At 50.0% G+C, this 18663-nt stretch overlaps 1 protein-coding gene across 3 annotated transcripts in view; it reads left to right on the forward strand.

Moving 5' to 3' along the window:
- Positions 1 to 18663, forward strand: part of EXOC6B (exocyst complex component 6B) — a 294381-nt gene that overhangs the window by 160968 nt on the left and 114750 nt on the right. For all 3 annotated transcript variants that reach the window (XM_064151211.1, XM_064151212.1, XM_064151213.1), the window contains exons 9-18: positions 2494 to 2577; positions 3286 to 3332; positions 6370 to 6490; positions 9164 to 9235; positions 9657 to 9754; positions 9949 to 10054; positions 11036 to 11145; positions 15656 to 15767; positions 16456 to 16590; positions 18123 to 18302. In XM_064151211.1, the coding sequence (XP_064007281.1) occupies positions 2494 to 2577; positions 3286 to 3332; positions 6370 to 6490; positions 9164 to 9235; positions 9657 to 9754; positions 9949 to 10054; positions 11036 to 11145; positions 15656 to 15767; positions 16456 to 16590; positions 18123 to 18302 (1065 nt within the window). The remainder of the gene's footprint in view (positions 1 to 2493; positions 2578 to 3285; positions 3333 to 6369; positions 6491 to 9163; positions 9236 to 9656; positions 9755 to 9948; positions 10055 to 11035; positions 11146 to 15655; positions 15768 to 16455; positions 16591 to 18122; positions 18303 to 18663) is intronic.

The raw sequence follows: 18663 nt of genomic DNA on the forward strand, positions 1-18663 counted from the left end.
GGTGAGTTGAAGCTTCATCCTTGACCTTCACCAGATGCCTTGAACAGAGTTCTGTCACTGAACAGATCTGGTTAGGCATTGTCTGTGGGACTTCCTTCCCTGATCAGATTTGGTCAGAGCTGGCCCAGGGGTTCAGAAGGTGGTGTGGGGGTTGCAGTGTCCGTAGGAGCCTGTCCGGGGCTATGGAAGCAGAGGGCTCTGCAGGGAGAGGCCATGGAGAAGGGGTTGGCTGGGGACCCTCCAAGTCCAACTCCCAGGGCCCAAGTCCACGCCCATGGCTGGTGTCACCAGACTCATTTGTGTGCAAAACTCACCGACTTTAGCCCAGGCTGGCTCCCTCAGGTGTTCCTCACCAACCCTGTGCTCCAGAAGGCACCTGCATGGCCGTGAGAAGGTCTCTGTTGCCATTAGGGCCCTTGGCAGGGGCAGTGCTCTTCAGGGCAGCTCCTGGGCACATCAACGGGGCTCAGCTTTTGCTGAAGCCTGGAGCTGCAAGTGGCGGAAGACAAGGGGCAAGTCAGGCTACAACTCCTCAAGGGTGCATTGCAGACATTTCATAAGACCTCTTTAGCTGAGGCAGCCTGGTTGTGTAATGCCATGGCAGCAGGAGAATCATTAAATTACCATCAGGTTGGTCTTGTAATTAATTTATTTTTCTGTCCTGGGGAAGGCTGAGGTCTGCTGCTCTGCTCAGGTGAGAGTTGTTGTTGCTTGTTGTTTGTTTTGTGAATTCCAAATGAGGTATTTCTCTCTCTCTCTCTTTTTTTTTTTAGGGGGTGCTCAGAACAGTTCAAAGCAAGACTTTGTCCCTTCTCTGAAGTGTTTATAATCCAATTTCAGACCTAAACCAGTGTGGGTGTGGAGGGGGAGGGACTGGCAGGGATAAATCAGGAGGGTTTCACATAGCCTAGGGGACCGGGGTGGGAGGCTGAACATTCCCAGCAGGTTGCTGGCATTTGAGGCTCCTGGTGGGGTTGGTGCCTGGGTGGGGATGCTCAGCTGGAGTCTGCCTGGGTAACAGAAGCCACCTACAGACGGAGCCCTCAGAGGCACCGCTCAGGTGCATAGGGTGTGGGTGATTCCTGTGCAGGGATGCTTGGGTGTTCAGGTTTTGGGTTCTCCTGTGGAGGCTCAGACTCACAATAAAGTTCACAGAATGTCAGGGGCTGGAACAGACCTCCAAAGCTCATCCAGTCCAGCCCCCCTGCCAGAGCAGGATCTCCTATAACAAATCATACAGGAACACATCCAGGCAGACAGAGACTCTCCAACCCCCCTGGGCAGCCGATTCCAGTGTTCTGTCACCCTTACAGGGAAAAAAAGTTGGTAGAAAGTGAGCTCAAAAGTCTGTTTAGTTTTCCCCAGCTCTGTAGACCAGCCTCATAAATTGCTGTAATCCACAGGAGCATCTTTTTCTCAGGGTCCTTGATGCTTGTGGCTTTCCACTCTGTACCCATGAGACAGTGGAAGTTTCTGGCATTGTTAGCCCCCTCTTAATTTTGCCAGAGGTAGAAATTGGTTGCTTCAGTGCCTCTACAACTAACTAAATAGAGCAGAAGGTTGGAATGGTAAGAGGTTTTGGGTTGGAAGGGACCTTGCAAGACCATCTAGCCCAACCCCTCTTCAGTAAGCAGGGACATCTGCAACTAGATCAGGCTGCTCAGAGCTTTGTCTAACCTGACCTTGAATGTTTCCAGGGATGGGGCAGCTGCCACCTTTGCTAAAACAGAGCCACCCAGAGCACGTTGTCCAGGATTGCAATGTCCATATGGATTTGGAGACTCCAAACAAGGAGACTTCACAACCTCTCTGGGCAGCCTGCTCCCAGGCTCCAGCACCCTTACAGGAAAGGATTTTTTTCCACATGTTCATATGGAACCTCCTGGGTTCCAGTTGGTGCCCACTGGTGCTTCTCCAGGCATTGGGCAGCACTGAAAAGAGTCTGGCCCCATCCTCTTGTACACTGCTCTTCAGTTATTGATCAGCATTGATCAGATCCCTTCTCAGGCTGCTCTTCTCCAGGCTAAAGAACCCCAGGGCTGTCAGCCTCTCCTCCTCACAGAGATGCTCCAATCCCCACAGCACTTTTGTAGCTTCTGCTGGACTCTCTCTAGCAGTTCCTTGTCTCTCTTGAACTGGAGAGCCCAGAACTGGCCCCACTACTCAAGATGTGACCTCACTGTGGCAGAGTAGATGGGGAGGAGAACCTCCCTCAACCTGCTGGTCACACTTCTTACTGCACTCCAAGATATCATTGTCTGCCTTGGCCATGAGGAAGTGTTGCCAGTTCATGGTGAACTTGTCCACGAGACTTCTAGATCCTTCTCTGTGGAACTCCTTCCCAGCAGGCCCACCCCTCACCTGTACTGGTGCAGGAGGTTATTCCTGCTCAGGTGCAGGACTCTACATTGCCCTTGGTGAGCTTCAAGAGGATCCTCTCTGCCTCACTCTCTGGCCTGTCCAGGTCTTGAATTAATCTTTTGTCTTTTCCAGGGTGCCCGGGAAACCTTTGAGAGCTACTACAGGAAGCAGAGAAGAAAACAAGCCAGACTGGTCCTACAGCCCCCTTCAAACATGGTATGATGGCTTGCTCTGCTGAATGAAGGTTCACAGTCTCACAGGATGTCAGGGGTTGGAAGGGACCCAAAGAGATCATCGAGTCCAACCTTCCTGCCAGAGCAGCACCATACAATCTAGCTCAGGTCACACAGGAACACATCCAGACAGGCCTTGGAAGTCTCCAGAGGAGGAGACTCCACAACCTCTATGAGGAGACTGTGCCAGTGCTCTGGGACCCTTACAGTAAAGAAATTCCCCCTTGTGTTGAGCTGGAACCTCCTGTGCTGCAGCTTCCAACCATCGCTCCTTGTCCTATCCCAGGGAGCAAGTGAACAGAGCCTGTCCCCCTCCTTCCTGACCCCCAGCCCTCAGATATTTACAAACATTGATTAGATCCCCTCTCAGTCTTCTCTTCTTCAGACTAAGCAGCCCCAGGTCCCTCAGCCTCTCCTCATCAGGCAGTGCTCCACTCCTCTCATTATCCTCATAGCCCTCCCTTGGACTCTCTCCAGCAGATCCCTGTCCCTCTTCAACTGGGGAGCCCCAAACTGAAGGCAGTACTCAAGAGGAGGTCTCACCAGGGCAGAGTAGAGGGGGAGGAGAGCCTCCTGTGATCGCAGAGGCTTCCTTCTGGCCACGCTGGTGCTGCTGGGTGGTCTCTAATTTATTTCCAGTTGTCCTCAGCCACCTTTGTTTTAATCTTTGCTCACTTTTGCTTTGTTGCAGCATGAAACTTTAGATGGCTACAGGAAGTATTTTAATCAAATTGTAGGGTAAGTCTTCTTTTTATACACAGCGTCCTCGCTAAATATATCTGCGCCCTGGTGTTAGGGAGCCCAAAAAGAAAAAGGAATGTTTGGCTATTTGAGTATCCTTTGAAGGAAAAACAGAGGGGGGGGGAAACCCAGGTGGTTTGGCCTTTTAAAGTGTTGTTAGTCTGTGTTTTCTAGCACCCATGAACTTTGCCATGAACTTTGCTGTGTCACTTGTGGGAGTGTGGAGGAACCTGCCAGCTCTTGTAGCAGCAAGAGAATTCTGAGGAGATACAGTGTCTGCTGACTATGTGCATCTACTTGCCCCACTAATGAGATAAAGAGGCCCTCTGCCTTAATTAATCCTTAATATCTGATAATTATTCTTTGATTATTTTCCTTCTAGAGGAGGTGATTCTTAAACCCCAATCCCTCAGAGTTCTTCTTGCACTCGGACAGGGTCCAAGCTCTTGAGGAATCATAGAATGGTTTAGGTTGGAAGGGATCTCAAAGCTCATCCAGTTCCAACCCCCTGCCGTAGGCGGGGACATCTCCCACTAGAACAGATCACTCAAGACCTCATCCAACCTGGCCTTGAACACCTCCAGGGAGGTTGTGGATCACAGAAGCAGATTCTGTGATCCACAACCACCCTGGGCAACCTGTGCTAGTGTCTCGCCACCTTCACTGGAAAGAGATTCTTCCTAACATCCAGTTTAAATCTCCCCTCTGCCAGCTTAAACCCATTTCTCCTCATCCTGTCATTACCAGACCTTGTCAGTAGTCCCTTCCCAACCTTCACAGTATCATCAAGGTTGGAAGAGACCTCATAGATCATCAAGTCCAACCCTTTACCACAGAGCTCAAGGCTAGACCATGGCACCAAGTGCCACGTCCAATCTGTAGCCCCCTTCAGATACTGGAAGGCCACTCCAAGGCCCCTTTGGAGCCTTCTCTTCTCCAGGCTGAAGAGCCCCAACCTGTCCTCATAGCAGAGCTGCTGCAGCCCTCTGAGCATCTATGTGACCTCCTCTGGACTCACTCCAACAATTCCATGTCCTCCTTGTGTTGGGGGCTCCAGAACTGCGCACAATACTCTAAGTGGGGTCTCACAAGAGGAGAGAAGGCAACCTATAACCCTTCACCTCCCATACATGGGAGATTTGATGATGAGATTTCTTCAGCTGACAATAATCATTCCAACATCTAATTGCAGCCATCACAAATGCAATGTGTGCTGCACCTCCTGCAGCTCCCTGCCCCAGACGAAATGCAGATGAGAAGCTGTGTGCTGCTGTTTCAAATGTGTGGTGCCACTCTTGCTCCCTGAGCATGCAGTTGCTTCTTGGCCAGTGCAGCTGGGAACTGGAGCCTGCAGTTACCTGTTGACCCCTGAATGGTTGTCACCTTGTGGTGCATCTGGGTTCGAGAGAGCATTTTACCAGCAGTTACCATCTTTTCCCAGCACTTAAAGTGGTTTTCCTTGCAGTTACAGCATTTTCCCCTGCAGTTACAATATTTTTTCCCTGCAGCTGTACTATTTTTCCCTACACTTAAAGTGCTTTCCCATGTTCTTATAGTATTTTCCCTGCAGTTCAGGTATTTTCCCTGGCAGTTAATGTGTTTTCCCCTGCACTTAAAGTATTTTCCCTAACAGTTAGAGTATTTTTCCTTAATTTCCCAGCAGCTAAAATATTTTTCCTTTCAATTACAGCATGTTTCCCTGCAGTTAAAGGATTTTTCCCTGCAGTTGAAGTATTTTCCCCCGGCAGTTAATGTGTTTTTCTTTGCAGTGGAAGTATCTTTCTTTGCAGATAAAGTATTTTTCCCAGCAGATTTTCTTTCCCCCAGGCAGTTCCATTATTTTTTCCCTGCAGTTGTAGTAATTTCCCTTCAGGTAAAGTATTTTTCCCTTCAAATAAAGTATTTTTGCCTTGCAGTTACAGTATTTTTTTCCTACAGTTGTCCAGTTGTAGTGCTATAGCTGCTGACCAGAGCTGAGTTTAATCACCATGAGGGAGGTAAGACACTGGAACAGGTTGCCCAGGGAGGTGGTGGAAGCCTCATCCCTGGAAGTTTTTCAGGCCAGGTTGGATGTGGTTCTGAGCAACTTAATCTAGTGAAAAGTGTCCCTGCCCATGGTGTGGGGGTTGGAACTGCATGATCATAGAATCAGTCAGGGTTGGAAGGGACCACAAGGAGCATCCAGTTCCAGCTCCCCTGCCATGGCCAGGGACATCTCACACTAGATCAGGCTGGCCAGAGCCTCATCCAGCCTGGCCTTAAACACCTCCTGGGATGAGGCTTCCACCACTTCCCTGGGCAACCCCTTCCAGGCTCTCACCACCCTCACACTGAACAACTTCTTCCTAATATCCAATCCCAATCTACCCATTTCTAGTTTTGTTCCATTCCCACACAGTCCTGTCACTCATTGACATCTTAAAAAGTCTCTTCCCAGCTTTCTTGTAGCTTCCTTAAGATACTGAAAGGCCACAGTAAGGTCACCTCAGAGCCTTCTCCTCTTCCTTTGTGTGTGGGGCAGTAATTTGAGGAGGCATTTTAAATCCATCATCTGCTGCAGACTGTGGTAGCTCCTGGGTCTGTGTGGAAGCACAGAACTCTTCTCACCCTACATTTAATCTCTGCCTTTTACTCTCCAGACTGAACAGCCCCAACTCGCTCAGTCCCTCCTCATAGGAGATCCATGAGGTCACTTCCAACCCTGACAATTCTGTGATTCTATGCTGAAATAATGGGGTGGAGAACTAAAGAGAGGAAAATCCACCTTGCTGTATACACAAGATCCATTACTCTGAGCAACTGTCTTCTAGCTCACTCCTAAAACACAGTGAAACATCATGGAAAACACTGTGAGGTTAAAACTACCTGAAACAGAAGTGTTTGCAGTTGGCTGTCTTTGATCCAGACACTTCTCCACTCCTCTGGAGCTAGGAGGATGTGCTGGTGCTGCACATCCCTCGCCTCTGCTCGTTGCAGCCCTCTTGTCTCCAGCCCAGAACTTTGGCTCATGTTGCTGTTTCCTCCTCTGCCTCAGGTTTTTTGTAGTGGAAGATCACATCCTGCACACCACACAGGGCTTGGTGAATCGAGCCTACATCGACGAGCTGTGGGAGATGGCCCTGTCCAAGACCATCGCAGCTCTAAGGACGCATTCGGTGAGTAGCTGCTGCAGGTTGCTCAGCTGCTGCTTGAGTGTGACTTGGGCGTGCTGCAGATCCTGCTTTTGCTGCTGTTGCTGCTTTTCCAGTCACCAAACTGGAAACAGTGGCTTGATGTATGGCAAAGTCAACTTGCAAGAGGGCAGGGATGCCATCCAGAGGGACTTGGGAAGGCTGGAGAGGTGGGCCCAGGCCAACCTCATAATATTCAACAAGGCCAGGTATAAGGTCCTGTACCTGGGTGGGCACAATCCCAAGCACAACTCCAGGCTGGGTGAGGAATGGCTGAGAGCTGCCCTGAGGAAAAAGACCTAGGGGTCTGGGGTGAGGAAAAGCTCAACATGAGCCTGCAGTGTGCGTGTGCAGGCCAGAGAGCAACTGTGTGCTGGGCTGCAGCAAGAGCAGTGTGGGCAGCAGGGCAAGGGAGGGGGTTCTGCCTCTTTACTCTGCTCTCCTGAGACCCCATCTGGAGTGCTGTGTGCAGTTCTGGAGACCCCAACACAAGAAGGACATGGAACTGTTGGAGCCAGTCCAGATGAGGCCACGAAGGTGCTCAGAGGGCTACAGCAGCTCTGCTATGAGGACAGGCTAAGAGAGTAGGGGCTCTGCAGCCTGGAGAAGAGAAGGCTTTGAGGAGACCTTGGAGTGGCCTTCCAGTATCTGAAGGGGGCTACAGGAAGATTGGGAAGGGACTATGGACAAGGATGAGGATGAATGGGTTTAAACTGGCAGAGAGAAGATTGAAATTGGATGTTAGGAAGAAGTTCTTTGCAGTGAGGGTGATGAGACACTGACACAGGTTGCCCAGAATCTGTGCTTCTGTGATCCACAACCTGGAGGTGTTCAAGGCCAGGTTGGATGAGGCCTTGAGTGACCTGTTCTAGTGGGAGATGTCCCTGCCTATGGTGGAGGGTTGGAACTGGATGATCTTTGAGATCCCTTCCAACCTAAACCGTTCTCTGAAGCTACCCTGCTCTTAACCATGAAAGCTTTCTCCAGATTTTTGCCTCTTGATGTGCTGTGAAGCAGATTGTGGTGAACAGGTTGAGGGGAGGGATTCTGTCCCTGTTCTGCTCTACTGAGACCCCACCTGCACTTTTTTTTCCTGTATCTTGACTGACGGCTCTGGAAAAGCACCAGCAGAGGGAGTCTGCTTGTCCCAGCCAGCTGGGGAAGAGAAAGTGTCTCCTTTGGCAGGGTGACACATGACCCTGGTTGGTAGTCCTTTAAAGGTCATGGCAGTGAATGGGCTGCTATCAAACTGCAAATCATTTGTGGGTAAAAGGACACTTAAGAGTTGTGGTTTTTTTTTTCTTTTTGCACCAAGAAAAGCTGGGAAAAATTCCCTACAACTTCCATGTTTCTCTGCTTGAGCAAAAAAAAGCCAAACACACAAAATGTGTGAGTTTGCTGCAGTTCTCTGTGAACTTCTGTGGTGTCGTGCTGGTTCAACTGGGAGTAGGGGAGTTTTCTGAGAACCCTGGTGCTTAACCAGCTCCAGAAATTGCATTTGACCATAAAAGAGAAACCATTAATGAATTTCCATGGGTCCATTTTCAAGGGCATCTTCTCCTCTCCCTCTACTCTGCCACAGTGAGGCTGCATGTGGAGCACTGGATCTGGTTCTGGGCTCCTCAGGTCAAGTGAGACAGGGAACTGCTGGAGAGAGTCCAATGGAGGCTACAAAAGTGCCATGGGGATTGCAGCATCTGTGTGAGTAGGAGAGCTGAGAGCCCTGGAGCTGCTTAGCCTGTAGAAGAGCAGCCTGAGAGATCTGATCAATGCTCAGCAAGAGCTAAAGGGGGTAGGGTGGAGCAAGAAGATGAGGCCAGACTTTTCTCAGTGGTGCCCAGTGACAGAACAAGGCTGAGGAACAAACTGGAACCCAGGAGGTTACATCGAAACATGAGGGAAAAATTCTTTGGTGTGAGGGTGCTGAAGCCCTGGAGCAGGCTGCCCAGAGAGGTTGTGGACTCTCCTTCTCTGCAGAGATTCCAAACCCACCTGGACATTGTTATGCTGGGCAAGCTGTTGTGGGTGCTCCTGCTTTAGCAGGGAGGTTGGGCTGGATGATCCCCAGAGGTCCCTTCCAACCCTCACTATGCTGACATTTTGTTATTCTGAGATTTGGGGTTTTGAGCAGTGTCTTGGCCCACAATATTTACTGCCCAGGAATGTTGGTGCAGTGCAGGCAAGCAGCCTGGTTCTTCCCAGCCTGAATCCCTCAGCAAAGCAGCCCCTGCATGGGGCTGGGGGAGGCCTGGCTGCGATGCTTCATTACCATCAGACACAACATGCTAAATATTAAATGAGAGGCTCTGCTCTCCTCTTGGGATGCCAGCCTGCTGATTTGCTTGAGCTCCTCTCGCTTCTCCAGCAGCTCCTGGGTAATCTTAGAGACATTTCAGGTACCTCTAGAGCAAACAGAGTCCCTGCTCATCATGGAGCGCCTCAAAAGCGCTGCATTAGGAGGAGAGAGCCTCAGCTGTGCCTTCCTGGCCCTGGGCAAAACCAGAGCACAGGCTGTGGGGGAAAGCTGCTGACCCTAAGCCTTCTTGGTGTGCCTCTGTATTTGTTATCCCTCAAGTGCTAACACAGGGGAGCTGAGGGCAATATTTACCCCACATGCCATAGTTAAAATCGTGTTTCTGTTTCTCCCCTCCTTTGCAGTCATATTGCTCGGACCCCAGCCTGGTGTTAGACCTGAAGAACCTCATTGTGCTCTTTGCAGACACACTCCAGGTATATGCAACTGCTGCTGACCTCTCTACCTTGCTCAGTGCTTGCGCTGCTCGCAGGTGGTGTCCACCCGTGGAATTCAGTGGCTGATGGGGGCTTGCTGTGGTGGCTTGACTTTCCTTGGCATTACTGCACGAGTTGTGGCATGCTGTAAACAACCTGATTTGCTCTGTGGGCAAGAACCAAGCCTTGGCCACTTTGCCCTTGTGCCTCCTGCACACCCAGCCCAGCCTTTTAACAGCTCCTGGTCCTGCCACCTCAGTAAATCATCACCTAAATCCCTCTACCAGCTCTCTGTGGTGGAGTTTGCCCCTGTGCTCCTTACTAAATAGGGAAAATCATCTTCACCTGTCTCTTGGTGACACTTTCTCACCTGAATTTGCTTTCTCACCTGAATTTGCTTTCTTCCCTGACCCTGCTGCAGGGATATGGCTTCCCAGTGAACCAGCTCTTTGACATGCTGTTGGAGATTCAAGACCAGTACAGTGAAACCCTGCTGAAGAAGTGGTCAGGGGTTTTCAGGTAAGAAGCTCTTTGAGCTCCTGTACCTTACAGAATAGTTTTGCCCCAGGTGTAAAATCTGTTGAAGCCCTTGGAATCAACACTTTACACTGGCACCTACTTGGTAAAAGCTTCTGTTGAAGCAGTAAATGTGCAGAGCTGTGGCTGTCTGTTGTCACAGAGAGGTTTCTCTAATGTTTCTTTTCTTTTCCTAGAAATATACTTGATTCAGATAACTACAGCCCCATCCCAGTGACAAATGAAGAGGTTTATAAGAAAATAGTTGGACAGTTCCCATTCCAGGATGCAGAACTTGAAAAGGTGAGTTTGAAATGGAGGAAAGTGTCAAACCACATCTGCTGCCAGAGGAAAACTCTGCAGTTTTGTTAGATACATTAAGAACTGCAAAGGAAGCGTCAAAAAAACCCTAAGCCCTCAAATCAAATAAACCAGAGTGAAAAAAAAGGCAAAATAATGAGAGAGGAACAAATATTTCTCCTGGTATGGATGAGGAAAGTGGATAGCTGATTGGGCTGATTTTCAGCTCACAGTGTCCTGCCACAGCTGAGCAGCACTTGCAGTAGAGAAGAGACTTGAAATATCTCCTTCCACTGGTATTTGATTTCCATTTCATGAACATGCTATTGACTTTTACTTGGTTTAATCTCATATTTAAAGGAAGAATCTCCAGCCAAGTGGAGTATTTTGGCTTTAGTAGAAGTGTGAGCTTACAAAACCTCATGTAGCCAGTGCTGAACTAAACAGTGTCCTTTAAAAGCCTCCTTGGCCTTCTGCTTCACATCTGGCAGCCAGCAAGCTCCAAGCCTGGTGAACTAAATTAGGACTGGAAGGGTTTTCCAATACATGTGAAGTGTTTAGAGTTCAGAAAGTCATGTTAGGGATTAGAAGGGACCTCTGGAGATCATCTAGGGTCACCTGGAGCAGGTAGCCCGGGATCACTTCCAGATGGGTTTGGAATCTCTCCAGAGGAGACTCCACAACCTCTTTGAGCAGCCTGCTCCAGGCCTTCAGCACTCTCACAGCAGAGAAGGTTTTATTCAAGTTGAGTTAAAACTTCCTGGATTCCATTTTGTGCCCATTGCCCCTTGTCCTGATGCTGGGCACCACTGAAAAGGGTCTGGCCTCAGGCTCCTGCCCCCCACCCTTTAGCTCTTGCTGAACATTGCTCATCTCTCCTCTGGGGCTGCTCTTCTGCAGGCTCTCAGCCTTTGCTCCTCACAGAGGTGCTTCAGGGCCCTCAGCAGCTGCTCTCTGACTGGGATTATCTCCTGTGTTTTCCAGCAACCATTTCCCAAGAAGTTCCCCTTCTCTGAGTTTGTGCCTAAGGTTTACAATCAGATCAAGGAATTCATCTATGCCTGTCTGAAGTTCTCAGAAGACCTTCACCTGAGGTGGGTGCTGAGGGGGTTAATGATAGTAATGGGGAGGGTTTCTCTGCACTGAGAGATCTTATCAGGTTCAAACTATGAATTCTCTTCCTCACACCTTCATGCTGCTCAGCTTCCTGTCCAGGCCTGTGGTGGCTAACGGTCTCCTTGGAGCAGTGTCATCCCAGTTGGATCAATAGCTGAGCAACTTTGCAAAAGGGCTTAGGATTGGAGCCAGTTCTTTGATGTACTTATCACTGACCTGGGAGATGACAGTAAGGTGGACAGATGCTTTCATTTAGGGAGGCTCTACAGTAGGATCTGGCCAGGATGGATTGCTGGGCTGAAACCAGTGGGATGAGGTTCAGCAAGACTAAGGTCTGGGTTCTGCACAACCCCATGAATGCTCCAAGCCTGGGGAAGAGTGACTGGGAAGTACCCAGTGGAAAAGGACCTGGAAGTGCTGATCACCAGGGGGCTGAAGGTGGATTAGCGTGTGCCCAGGTGGCCAAGAAGGCCAACAGCATCCTGACCTGGATCAGCAATAGTGTGGCCAGCAAGAGCATGGCAGGGATTGTCCCCCTGTACTCAGCATTGGTGAGGCAACACCTTGAGTGCTGGTTTGAGTTTTGGGCCACTTACTCCCAGAAGCACACTGAGGCTGCTCTCTTCTCTGAAATAACGAGTGGTAGGACAAGAGGAATGGGCCTTAGGTTGTACCAGGAGAGGTTTAGATTGGACATGAGGGACAATTTCTTATCAAAAATGATTGCCAAGACCTGGCCCAGGCTGCCCAGGGCAGTGGTGGGTTCCCCATCCCTGGAGGGGTTTAAAAGCTGTGGAGATGTGGTGCCAAGGGCCATGGTTTGGTGCTGACCTGGCAGTGTTGGGATTGGACTGGATGATCTTAAAGACCTCTTCCAGCTGAAATGATTCTGTAACTCTCTACATCCCTTGAGGTTTGGTCTGCCCTGTGTGGTAACAAGTCTGGGATGCTGGCTTTGAGCTTTTGTTTGCGTGCTTGCCCATGGGAGTGTGTATATAAATCATCTCATTTGCTTCTGAGCTCCATCCCAAGGTGCCTTGGTGCTGGTTTTGCCCACGTGTGAGACAGGAAGGTAAAGACCTTTGCCAGAAACCACAAGTTGGTGCTATTTTTGCACCCAGTGGTGCCTGCAGCTGAGTACAGAAATGCATAAAGAGATTTGTACTGGGAGGAGGCATCCTTCTTCCTGCTGGTTTGCAGCACCATACTGGTGAGAGGTTGGACTGTGCAGTGGGATTTCTTGTCCTGGGCACTGGACACTGCTGCTAAAGATAGAGTAGTGCTATGGGGACTCAGCAGCTGCTCCAGTGCCTGCACAAGGCTCTTCAGGGCTTTAATCATAGAATCAGTCAGGGTTGGAAGGGACCACAAGGATCATCCAGTTCCAACTCCCCTGCCATGGCCAGGGGCACCTAACGCTAGATCAGGCTGGCCAGAGCCTCATCTAGCCTGGCCTTAAATACCTCCAGAGATGAGGCTGCCACCACCTCCCTGGGCAACCCCTTCCAGGCTCTCACCACCCTCATGCTGAACAACTTCTTCCTGATATCTAGTCAGAATCTCCCCATTTCCAGCTTTGTTCCATTTCCCCCAGTCCTATCACTACCTGACAGCCTAAAAAGTGCCTCCCCAGCTTTCTTGTAGCCCCCTTAAGATCCTGAAAGGCCACAATAAGGTCACCTGGGAGCCTTCTCCTCTTCCTTTGTGTGTGGGGCAGTATTTTGAAGAGGCATTTTAAACCCACCTTCTGCTGCAGGCTGTGGTAGCTCCTGGGTCTGTGTGGAAGCACAGAACTCTTCTCACCCTACGTTTAATCTCTAACTCTTACCAGTGGCAGGTTGTTCTCTCTGGTGGCTCCCAGGGCTCTTAACCTGCAGGTCAGCATTAAGCATCTCTGTTTCTAAAGCTGACAGAGTGGTCCTGTTTCACACGGATGCTGCTCTCACTGAGCCCCTCCCTTGCCACCTCCCTCGTGAGTTCTGTGCTTGTCACTATTAGGGAGTTGATTTGGTTTGTCAGGGAGGGGAAGAAAAGTGTCCCCTTGGGTCCCTCCTCAGGGGTCTCCCTGGACACGTTATTAAAATTCCTTTCCACATTGGATTTTCCAGCCCTTGTTGGGCTGGGGGAAGGGAGCCCTGCTCCTGGCTTTTTGAGCCAAACATTTGGAATATTTCTCTGCAAACCCCTGTTGACACTTTCTTCATTTCACCCTGACAGCTTGAATTAGGTTTTATTAGGAAGCTTGGCTACAAAGCCGGCAGCAACTTCTCTTTCTTTTCTCTTTCTTTTTCTGCTTTGGTTGTCATTTACCTTGCACCCTGGAGTGACTGAGGTCAGCCTGTCAGTCATGGGAGGCCTGAAGGTCATGACTACTGCTATGGGATATGGGACATCAGCTGTCATTAACCCAGACAGTTCACTTAAATGCTCCACAGTCTTTTCCTGGAGAACAGAGCCCATGGCAGAAAACAGAGCTGGGCTTTTTTCCCCCCTAATTATTTCTGTAAACGAGCTCCTTGTATTTGCTGGGCAGGAGCATTCCCTTTTCTGGTGACAGCTCATGGAGGATATTTTCCTTTTCAAGTGTCTGAGGAGAATTTGGTGCTGGGTGTGCAGTTATTGGGCTTGCAGTTTCTTTTGGTTTGGCTCAATTAGTTTGAGAAGGAGAAAGAAAAGCTCTGTAACATTTTCAGTAGTTCTGCCTTTGTGAATGTGAAGAGTTCATTGAGGACTTCCACCAGTTCCATTGGAATTTCCTATTTCCCATCTTTGGAAGACATGGGATGGCAGCTCTAATCTACTAGGACTTTGACTGCTGGGCTGTGGGTTGTTTTCAAATAAAGCATCAATCCCAAAAGAACTTGGATGCAGCTTTTAAAGTGCTGAAATGAAATATCTGTAATAGCATAAAGTTATTAACAATAAAAAAGAATCAGAGTTCTGGGTAACTAAATCAGGGAGGAAGACCTTTGGAGTCAGCTGTAGGAGAGAAGAGGCAAATGTATAGATTCCTGAATGGTTTGAGCTGGAAAGAAGCTTTAAAGCTCACCTGGTCCAACCTACCTGCAGCCATCAGGGACATCTGCACCTAGAGCAGGTTGCTCACAGCCCCATCTAGCCCGACCTGGAATGGTTCCAGGGACAGGTCATCTGCCAGCAATCTGGACAACCTGTGCAGGTGTCTCACCACCCTCACAGTGAAGAGTTTCTTCCTGAGATGAAATGTAAATCTCCTCTTTCCATTCAAAGCCATTACTGCATGTTCCCATTCAGTACTGAAAGGCCACAAGCTGCTTTTGTCCAGTGTAGGTGGTGGAGATGTCCCTTGGCACCTTCCCAGAGCAGGCCACGAAGGTGGTCTGAGGACGGGAAGTCTTCTGCTGTGGGACCAGGGTGAGAGAGTTGGACTTGTTCAGCCTGGAGAAGATAAGGCTCCAGGGAGACCTTCTGGTGGCATTTCACTACCCAAAGGGGAGCTGCGGGAAGGATGAGGACAGACTTTTTGCAAGGGCATGTGGTGGTAGGACAAGTGGTGATGGCTTCAAACTGAAAGAGGGGAGATTTAGCACACGTGGAAGGAAGACATTGTTAACTGTGAGGGTGGGAAGGCACTGGCCAGGTTGCCCAAACCAGTTGTGGATCTTCCTTCCCTGGAAGCACTCCAGGCTAGGTTGGATGGGACTTGGAGTCCAACTTGGTCTAGTAAAAGGTGTCCCTGGCCGTAACAGGGGTTTGGGAGTAGATCATCTTTAAGGCCTCGTGCAAGCCAAACCTTTCCATGGTTCTATGAAATTTGAGAGGTGTAAGCTGGACAAGGGCTGACAGTGGCCATCCTCATACCCGCAGGCACCCCAGTAGCAGCACCACAACATTCCCCACCTTGCCTGCTGCAGATTTGATTTTGTTTCTTGGGCCAGTCGTAGAATCAGAGTGGGTTGGGTTGGAAAGGACCTTAAAGATCATCTAGCTCCAGCCCTTCTGCTATGGGCAGGGATACCTTCCACCTCCCCTGCTTTGTAATCTGGCCCTTTTGTCAGGTAGAACAGGGGAAGGAGCAAAAGGTCACAGGCTTGACTTACTAACAGCCTTAGAGCTATTCATGCTCCTCTGTCTTCCAGTTGGCAATTGTCCTTGCCCTCAGCTGCCTGTCATTGCCCTGCCAGAGATGAAACCCTGTGGTGTCAGGGCTAATGCAGGGCCAACAACAGATCAAAGGAGCCTGTGTTGGGTAGGATTCTGTGCTGTGCTGAGGACTCCAGAGCTGAACCCCACTGCAGATGGGGTCTAAGCAAAGGGGCAGAATCCCCTCCCTGCCCCTGCTGCCCATGCCTCTGGGGATCAGCCCAGGACAGGGCTGGCTTGGGACTGTGACTTCATGGTGCTCATAAGGCAGCAGAGGGTTGGGAAGGAGACTTGCTGATGAAAGATCCAAATTATTTATTTTTCCTAGAACATTTTGCATCTCTCTCTTGAAATTCTCCTTTTCAGCTCCACTGAAGTTGATGATATGATTAGGAAATCCACCAATCTGCTGCTGACCCGGACGCTGAGCAACTGCTTACAGAACGTCATCAAGAGGAGGAACATTGGCCTGACAGAGGTGAGAGGCAGCTTCCCAGAGCCCCTCTTCCAGGGCAGGGTGGCAGATCCCAAAGGTGATGTCCATGGGCTGCAATCCCTTGTGGGTCAGTTGAGTCACCTCTCCCGTTGGCTTCTCCCTGCAGGTGCCACCTCTGACTTCCTGCACCCCATGGGGGTACACAAGCTGTGGCAGTGCCCTTGATCTGCCAGCAGCAAGCCTCAGCCAGAGCCTTTCTGCACTGCAGCCCTTGGCAGGAGCTCTCCCCATCGGCTTCTCCCTGCTAGGAGCAGCCCCTGGCTGTGCAACCCTGCCCTGAACTGCAGAAAGTGCTTCAGAGAGCAGAGCCTGAGCTGAGAAGTCAAAGCCCTGAGCAGAATTGGTTATGTTCTAGCTCAAGTCAGGACACTGTTGTGCTTGAGCTGCGCTGAAGTGAGCCCTTGCCTGACAGCTGAGTGTAGGAAGGGCATTAAAGGGAAATCATCTTTTGTGGTATTAGTGACTGTCATGGGAAGTGCTTGTCCCTCCAAATGATCTTTTAATTTTTTTGGTGTTGATAAAGGGGGAGAGCATGTGGCAAGGCTTAGGATGTTTGTACAACATCAGCTTTTCCAGTCAGAAGGTCTTAGAAGTTGGCAGCTGTTACCCTGTCTCATATCTGGCTTCAGGAGCCCAATGGTTGAAAACTTTTTTCTTTTGGCCTTTGCAGCTTGTACAGATTATTATAAATACAACCCACTTGGAGAAATCCTGCAAGTTCCTAGAGGAATTCATCACCAACATCACCAATGTGCTCCCAGAAACTGTCCACACTACAAAACTCTACGGGACCACAACCTTCAAGGTGCGAGGGGGAGCTGCTGTTGAGGATTGGTTGGAGAGGATCTGCTTTCAGAGCAGAGGGGATGGGTGTGGGAAGCTAAGCTGAACTCAGAGCTCATTTTCTCATACCCTGGGAACCTTTACACCATCAGAGTGGCTTTGGGGTTGTCCTTCAGAGCATTACTTATGTCGAGATCATGAATTTTTGCAGCCCTAGTTTGAAGCTGTGCCTGCAGCACTCATTATCTAAGGGAACAAACAGCTTCTCATCACAAACCTGACTGGGGGCATTTCCAAATGATTCCTCATGTTGCTGTTTGAGCACTGTACAGTGTTACATACCTCTGGGCATGGAGGCAAGCTCTCCTTTGTGACCCAAGAGGAGAAGGGATTTTCAGAGGTTACATTTCTGTCTCTTTCTACTCCTTTTAGCATTATCCTCAGGGCTGGCAGAAACTGCTGAACTTCTCTGTCTTTAAATGATAACCCAGGAGTGGGCACCCAAATACTTGATAGGAAATCTTAAGGCCATAACTGGGCTAGCTGTGGGGCAGGAGCAGTGCTGAGGACTCCAGCAGCAGTAGGGAATTGGATAGGTGATGTTTGCCCCTGAGATATCTCAGCAGGAGACTAAGCCTCCATACTCCAGAGTAGTCCGTTGTTGTCTTCTCTCACATTGTCTGCCTATTCTGTCCGAGTTGTCCTACCCTTATTCTGGCAGGGAGGCTCCTCTGTGACTCCCCTGTGCCCCACACCACACATTTTGCTGGGTCTCAGTATTTTTCCTTGTGGGACGTTCCTTTCTCATCCTTCCATCCTGCACTAGATTTGTTCTCCTGGTCTCCAGGTTAAGTTAGAGGGAGACACCAGCTTGATGTTTCCTACCACTCAGCCACCAGTCTGAGCTCCCCTGAGTGCAGTTGCTGCAGGTGCTTTGTCCAGTGCTATGTTTAGGGCTGAAGTTCACAGGCTCACAGGATGTGAGGGGTTGGAAGGGACCCAAAGGAACCATTGAGTCCAACCCCCCTGCCAGAGCAGGACCATACAATCTAGCTCAGGTCACTCAGCAACACATCCAGACAGGCCTTGAAAGTCTCCAGAGAAGGAGACTCCACAACCTCTCTGGGGAGCCTGTGCAGTGCTCTGGGCCCCTTGCAATAAAGTTCCCCCTTGTGTTGAGGTGGCATCTCCTGTGCTGCAGCTTCCATCCATTGCACCTTGTCCTATCTCAGGGAACAAGTGAGCAGAGCCTGTCCTGCCCTTCCTGACCCCCAGCCCTCAGATATCTAGAAACGTTTATTAAATGCCCTCTCAGTCTTCTCTTCACAGAATCCAGGCATGGTGAGGGTTGGAATTGACCTCTAGGGATCATCTAGTCCAACTTCCCCACTCGCATCCAACCTAAACCTCCCACAAAACAACTTGAGGCCATTTCCTATTGCTTGTTCTGAGGAGGAGAGGCCAACCCCCAGCTGGCTCCACTCTTCTTACTGTTCCCAGTGCAGAGCTGTACTGTGGAGCCTGCAGCCCATGTAACTTGCACTTGTTTGGCAGGACGCTCGCCATGCTGCTGAGGAAGAGATCTACACTAACCTGAACCAGAAGATAGACCAGTTCCTGCAGCTGGCAGACTACGACTGGATGGCCTTGGAGCCGGGCAGCAAGGCCAGCGACTACCTTGTGGACCTCATCGGCTTCCTGCGCAGCACCTTTGCTGTCTTCACCCACCTGCCGGTGAGCCACCTCCACCACCTGCCTTTCTTTGTCCATCTGGGGAGCACAGAGCCAGCCAGTGGTGTTCTTGTCAAGCTTTATGGAATGTAATGGAAATGAGGCCTTGGGCTGCCAAGTCATATGAAATAGATCACAAAATCACAGAATCCCAGCGTGGTGGGGTCTTGGGGGGGACCTCTGGAGATCATCCAGTCCAATCTCCCTGCTAAAGCATGAGCACCCACAGCAGCTTGCCCAGCGTCATCACCAGGTTGGTTTGGAATCTCTCCAAAGGAGTCTCCACAGAAGTGATACTTTGGGCAGCCTGCTCCAGTGCTCCAGCACTCTTGCAGCAAAGAAGTTTCTTCTCATGTTCAGATGG

The sequence above is a fragment of the Pogoniulus pusillus genome, chromosome 11 (assembly GCF_015220805.1).
Source record: "Pogoniulus pusillus isolate bPogPus1 chromosome 11, bPogPus1.pri, whole genome shotgun sequence".
Taxonomy (NCBI): Eukaryota; Metazoa; Chordata; class Aves; order Piciformes; family Lybiidae; genus Pogoniulus; species Pogoniulus pusillus.